Source organism: Octodon degus, unplaced genomic scaffold, assembly GCF_000260255.1.
Source record: "Octodon degus isolate 3935 unplaced genomic scaffold, OctDeg1.0 scaffold00373, whole genome shotgun sequence".
Taxonomy (NCBI): Eukaryota; Metazoa; Chordata; class Mammalia; order Rodentia; family Octodontidae; genus Octodon; species Octodon degus.
In genome coordinates, this window is record NW_004524949.1 from 768,118 (window position 1) to 775,418 (window position 7,301).

Consider the following 7,301-nt stretch of genomic DNA (forward strand, 5'->3'; position numbering starts at 1 on the left):
TTTTTTATCATATTCTGTAGGGACTTAAAGTTCAACATATCAATACTTGATGAAAAATACCTGTTCCATGTTATGCCTAAGATGTTTGATATACTATTTACTTGGAATTTATTTTGATGTAAGGAGTGAGATATCTGCTGTATCTTTCAAGTAGTTGCCCCAGTACATTTATTAAGTCCAATTTTTACCAACTGCTCAGATATGCTATCTTATTAGATAGGAAATTTTCATACCTATTTGCTTTGCTTTCCTTTTTTTTTGTGGTACTGGGGATTGAACTCAGGACCTTGCACTTGCTAAGCAAGTGCTTATTCTACTGCGCTCTCTCCCCTGCCCCCTATTTGCATTTATGAACTTTCCATTCCACTGCTATGTGTTTTTGTCATATAATTGTTTCAAAATAAAAAATTGCCCTTAAAAAAGTGACCTAAGAGGTAAAAATTTTTTTTCCTATATTGAGTAATTTATTGGGTTGGACTGGGGCTGCTGTTATTATTCCTGAAGTTCCTGAATCCCACAAGGGTGTGATAAACTTAGCCCATGGTCATAGAAACTTACTGGACATTACTATCAGTCCAGGAGAGCTCTGTCCTGAGTATGCACTCCCCCCTCGTTTGTGATCAGGCTAAGGAAACATATGAGTGTATTTCTGTTGTATAACCTGTGTTTAACCTTCTCAATGCACATATTGTAAATGCATGTTTCCATTACTGAACTGTGCACTTTTTGAATATAAGGATCATCTCTTAGGTGTGAAGTAGAGTATTCTTTAACTAAAAGTGTGGGTTCAAATGACAACTCTACCACTCACTAGATGAGTAAAATTGGACTGGATATGTAACTTCTTTGAATTTTAGTTTCTTCACCAGTAAAACTTATCTATAAACTGGGAATAATGTTAACAATTGTTTTGGAAATAAAACATTTATCCTGGTCCTAGAAAAATAAAAAAATAGTACTTGTCAAAATAGAGCATCTGCTTTATATATAAGTATCTGCTTATATAAGCTTGATTGAGTTCCTATGATTCTTCGAGAATGTTACACTGCTGTTGCAACATATTTGATTAAAAAGACTAAAATTGGTAAAGGTACAGATGACTTGGAGACCTATAAAGTTATAACTAAAAGTATGCAGAAATTGACATATTGTTATAATTGTACAGCCCAATGGAGTACTTACCTCCAAATATAAAATGCCTTATTGTCCTACAGAAAGTTAATCAGTAAATTTATTAATTCTTTGTCACCATTGCTTTCTTGTCTACGTAAATCTCTATCCCTCTAATACTTTTCAAATGGTTGTCTTCCTAATGGTTTGTTCATCCAAAAATAACATTTGAGAATTGTATTTTACATACTTCATGGAGTTATTGTAAGGATTAAATAAAATAATAGCAACATAGTAATGATTAATTGATTTGAATTATATTGCTATCATCTATACAGATAATAGGAATGCAGGATGGGACACTCATTTCCTCTTGACTCTGGCAGCTCCATTCAGCTGTTATAAAAATAATTCTTTTGTCTAAGAAGGTAATAGAGTTGGATATTCACTTATCACTATTTTGATACATGCTGAGGCCTAGTGGTGGTATACTTTATCTTTAAATCTGTAACACTGGCATTAGCTAGTGAAATTCAGGACATGGTACTGAGAAACTTTGTTATTCAAAATGGCAAATTATTAGGACTGGTGAGATAGCTTAGTGGACTAAGCGCCTGCTTAGGCAAGTTCAGGGACTGGGTTTGATCCCTGGCACCACATGCCATTTATGGGCACGCTGAGTCAGCCTCCTGGGTGTGGTGGTGCATGCCTATAAACCCAGTGCTGGGGAGGCTGAAAACAGGATCACTACGAGTCCAAGCTGCCTAGTGAAATCCTCTACCAAATACATAATAAAAAATAATAAAATTGCAGATGATTACAAATTTTACTTTCTGAAATCATATTAATGAAGACAGAAAGATCTGAGCTGTTCAGAGAAGCTACAATCCCAATTTACAGGCCAGGTGCAGTCTCAGATAAGAAGTCTTCCAGGAAAGAGGACACATGTCTTTGACTTCAAAGCAGTACTTTGGGCCATTTCTATATGCTTAGATTTGATGTTAATTCTTTATTTATTGTCCTATTTTTGTTTTATTAGTACATGCAGTTTACAATCACCTTGGGGAATGAGTACATGTCTTTTCTGTAAGCCTATTAAGCAGTTCCATTTAAATTTCATCTAAATCCCTCTTTCACATATAATAACCTCATATTCTCCTTTTATTTGACACTGCACTTCCGCTTTTGTTTTTATTATGTGTAAAACATAGTAAAATGTTATTACATTTAAGAATCTCAATACACATAGTTTAATTTAAATTCTGTTAAAAGCTTTGTGATCTGGGGCCAGGGAGATAGCTCCGTAGAATAAGCGCTTGTCTGGCAAGCACAAGGGCCTGGGTTCAATCCCTGGTTCAAAAAAAAAAAAAAAAAAAGCTTTGTGATCATCTTCTAAAGACTGAATACCTTCACCTTTTATGGGCAGCAACATGATCTTTTGGTCAGCCAAATTTTTTAGTTTTCATTTTATTTCTGTGAATAAAATATTCAATTTACTTTTCAGCTTCTCTGTGTACTTACTTTTGATCTTTCTTAGTTTAAATTTTGCATTGTTTCTCTTGTGTGAGAAACTCAAAGTATAAAGAAGGAGAAAAATGGAGGAGAGGTATCAGGGAGTTGAAATAACTTGTTCAAATGAGAAGTGAACAAGAGATAGGGAGGAAGAAGGAAAGGGAAGGAAAGGAAAAGGGATTTAAAGAAGAAAATTGGTGGAAAAATGAAAACACAATGTAAAATGAAGAAGGAAGGAAAGGTTGGAGGGGGGAAGGGGATGGAAAAAAGAATTAAGATGTGTTATGTACATATGCAAATCTTTCATTGTAAATGCTATCATTATGTACTATAAACATGTCCTAACAAAAGTAAATAAATTTTAAAAATAAAGTTATCAAGTGAGTCCTTGGTCCTTTAGCAATTATATAATCTGGCCTCAACAGCATAATCTCATCTCTGAGTATGAAGTAATCATATTTCTAGGTCTTTAATGCTTGAATACTGTTCAAAACCAATTGGTTCATTTACTGAATTTTTAAACAAACCTTTTAGAATTCACTTTTCTGATATTCTCTTTCACTCATTTGATTATTCACACTAGAAACAAACTCATGTATATATTAAAGTAACAAATGTAAAATTATTTTAATGATTTAGGTGGAATTATTTCTAAGGAGCAATTTGAGGTTGTGGCTCTACTATGTCATTTGTAACTTCATAAATCTACTTAGCTCATGCATTCTAGGAACTCAAGCAAAAGCCAAAAGATCTCAATGCTTTCCTTGTCCTTGAAGATCACAATGATTTGTCACAGAAAGAAAATGAGGTGAAAATATGAAGTTATATAAAATGTACAGTGGGCAGCTTATGGCTAACTAGATACAGAAAATAGAATTCCTTTTCATAAATGAGTTGGATAGATGAAACAATAATTTTCATATTCCTATTTCCAAAAATCTTTCTAATATGGTGGTAAGTAAAATCAGATAGCAAAGAGAGCTTTCTTTCCTGGAAGAGCTGTCCTAATTCTGTTTAGCCACACTTGCATAGGTGTTCTCAATTTCTTTGTCTTCAGGGCATGTGTGAATAAATTCTTCACGGGAGTAGGCATTGTGCAGATAGCGCCAGACTCCTGAGAACTCTTCTGGAATGTTAAAGTCACGGTATTTCTTGGCAGCAACCTAGGATTGGTGTAAAAATGAAGAAAAATAAATGGCAAGAAGACACCAGTTTCTTACCTACTGTGTAGGAACGTATCTCAAATTCAAGTACTACAAAATAAACTTGAATTTTGGATTCATTATTTTAATATTTTTTCTATAAATGTTTTTATTGGTGCTATGAATATGTCCAGTGAAGAGGAGCACAGAAAAGAAAAGCTAACATCCTCAGGAGTTTATTTAGGGTCTTTCTTATTTCTTGTTTGTTTATGTACTCTGTCTGGCCCAAGATATAAATTCTGTGCAAGTCCTGGTCAACAAATATTTGTTGAATTAATGATTAAATCATCATCATATTAATAGCCCATATTGTTCATAACGAAAGCTGTGAACCATGGTACTGTGTGTTCTAAGCATTTTTATACTTTAATTTTTGTATTTTCTCAGCAATTCTATGAAAAAAGTTAATATTGTTATCTTTATTTTATAGATAAGATAATGGAAAACACCTTCTGATTTAGGAAGAAAGAAACAAGAAGTGTTAATGTTTTATAAAGGAGATAATTATGGATCTTTTCTCTGAGGAAGAAAAGGAGATACACCCTATGAATGACAATGATGACAAAGCTATCATATAACATCATACTAGAAGGTTACTGTGCTATATATCAGCAATTCACGAAGCCCTTTACACCCAGCAGCCTGTAAAGACCAACCTTAATGATGTGCAGCTTGGGCAGCAAGCTACAGTCAGCTAGTGTTAGCTGATCTCCATCCAAGAACAATCTTCTGGAAACTGTGAGTTCCTCAGCACTGTCTGAATCAATTTCATCCAGAAGTGGGGTATTTAAGTAGTCATCCAAACGCTTAAATTCTTTGAGCAGATTTTTTTCAAAATCTTAGACAACGAAGGCATAAGGTTACTTATAAGTGTATTATCTTTATGACTAAATATATTCTTAATATGCTTTTCATGATTTAAACATTTCTATTTATACACATTGCTTACACTATCTCTTCAATATCTACTTGACTATTTAGAATGTTCAACTATTCACTGATGAGACTTAGTCATATCTAATGATGAGTGAAAACATCTTGGATTTGCATTTTTCTTGGTGAGATTCATTGAAAAGAGAAAGAGAGAGAGAGAGAGAGAGAGAGAGAGAGAGAGAGAGAGAGAGAGAGAGAGAGAATGTTATCCAATACGGAGGAATCTAAAAGCAAAAGAAGAGATTTAGTTCTCATAAGTCAAAGGATATTAAACCTATTCAAGAATTTTTTATAGGAGTTGGCAGTACTACATTCTAAGGAACATTAAAGATACATAGTCCTGTAGCTAGTTCATGCCTATCATGTCCATATACTGTAATTAGGCTATATTAATAATTGCTACATTAAATCTTGGGATCTAAATCTAATAAAACTTATTAAGAGAATTTAAGAGTAGATAACAGAAAATGACAATAAGAGTAGGCTATTACCCCAACATATACTATAAATTCAGGGAAATACTGTTTTAGTTGAATGAAATTGTGAAGGTAACAAGTAAGTAAGAAAAATAGAAATTGAAAGAAAGAGATCTTACTCTTATTTGCATCTTTTTGTGTATTCTTAATGTATGCAGAAAACTTGGCAAAGAGGTTACAGCCTGCATCAAAGGACTCCTTGTACTTGGGACTCAGATGAGGATACCTTAAAAACAATATATTTTCAAAGATAATAGTAGAAAAATATGTTCTCAAATATCACAAATTATGAAATGAAGAAAAAGAGGATAGGGAAGATGGAAAAAAATAACTAATATGTCTTCTTTATAATACAAATTTCATTTAGCATAGTTCAATAAAATAACAATGTAAGTATTCACACTAACATGTTAAATCCATACGAATGTGACTAAATGCAGAAAATCTATATACCCCCAGATTAAAGCACCTTATAGAATTATCTACACTCCCATGTTCATTGGAGTATTATTCACAATGGGTATAACATAGAAACAACCCACAAGGCTGGGAAGATAGCTCAGTGGCATAAGCACTTTCCTAGCAAGCCCTAGCAAGTGTAAGGTCATGAGTTTGACCCCTAAAACAAAAAAAGAAAGAAATAACCCATGTGTCTGTTGATAGATAAATAGATAAATAAATTGTAGAAAGGGGGATTGGGGTATTATTCAGCCAGTAAAAAGAAGGATATTGTATCAGGGAAGGAATAAGGAGATGTAGATCACAAGGTCCAGGATTGTCTCAGTAGTCCCCAGTGTCAGGTTAATCTCCATGGATCCACATACCTGGTATCTTAGTTACTTTTCTTGCATTGCTGGGACTAAATACATGACACCCAAAATTAAGGAAGGAAAGATTTTTTAGCTCATATTTAGTGGAGGATTCAGTATGTACTTAGCTAGCTGCAAGGCAGAGTGGCACATGGCAGAGAGCAAGTTCATGGCGGCAGAATACAGCAAAGGGCAGAGAGGAGCAGCAGCTGCAGCAGCTAGCAAGCCTTTCTCCATTCCTTATATTGTAATCAGGATATCCACCCCAGGGTGGGTTAGTACTCAGACCCATAATCTCAGCATTAGTTCATGAATTAATCTCAAGCTTTAGAAGTCTGCCCCAATGACTGAATGAGGCTTTAGGGGGCAACTAGACACAAACCATAACATCTGGCCTCCACATCTGCTAACACAGACCTCAGGCCAGTCTGCCCCAGGACAGCAGTAGCAAGCCTTCTCCTGGACCACCCAAGACGACTAGCTTAGAATCTCTGGTGAAGGGCTTTCCTAGCTGAAACCTGTTAGCAAAGACTGGAACAAGTCTCTTTTTTAAATTCACAGATTCCAATTAATTGCTACAAGGTTCATAAACAATCAGGCAGACATGACATCATCAAAGAAAGAAAATAAAGCACCAGTAGCTAATCCTAAAGCAATAGAGATTTATGAACTGCTTAAAGTAATTGCCTTAAAGAATCTCAAGGCCAGGGATATAGCTCAGTGGCACAACCCCTGCCTTGCAAGCGTGAAGCCCTGAGTTTGATTCCTGGTAGAAAACAAGAAAAAAGAACCTCAGTGATCTGCAAGAGAACAAAGATAGAATATTAGTGAAATCAGAGAAATACATGAACATTTTAATAAAAAGAACTCAGACCTTCTAAACACACAATTACTGACCACCATAAAAGTCTATAGAGAACTTCAAGAAGAAGAAAGTTGAACACCGAAATAGTTGATAGGAAAAATGAAACTCCATCAACTGAACCAATATTTACAGTATGGATTTCTCAGAGAAAGGAAAAACAGATTATTAAAAGACCTAATGAAATCCTCTACAATCTCTTTTTTCAGAGTACTGTAAAAAATTTTCCTAGAAAAGATCTTTGACTTCTTTAGTTAGATGAATTCCAAGGTATTTCATTTTCCTCGGTGCTATTCTAAAAGATATTGTTTCTATAATTTCCCTCTCAGTGTGTTTGTTGTCTGTGTAGAGGAATGCTATTGACTTTTGGGTATTGACTTTATAACCTGCTATGCTA

The 7,301-nt window shown here is 34.5% G+C and overlaps 1 protein-coding gene across 1 annotated transcript in view; it reads right to left on the minus strand.

Annotated features, from left to right (window-relative positions):
• Positions 1–2,864: 2,864 nt before the first annotated feature.
• The window catches only part of Clic2 (chloride intracellular channel 2), a 38,841-nt gene continuing 34,404 nt past the window's right edge, over positions 2,865–7,301 (minus strand). Inside the window, exons 4-6 of the mRNA XM_004648255.3 lie at positions 5,353–5,459; positions 4,481–4,662; positions 2,865–3,785 (exon numbers count right to left, since the gene is read on the minus strand). Coding sequence (XP_004648312.1) covers positions 3,627–3,785; positions 4,481–4,662; positions 5,353–5,459 — 448 coding nt within the window. The 3' untranslated portion in view covers positions 2,865–3,626. The remainder of the gene's footprint in view (positions 3,786–4,480; positions 4,663–5,352; positions 5,460–7,301) is intronic.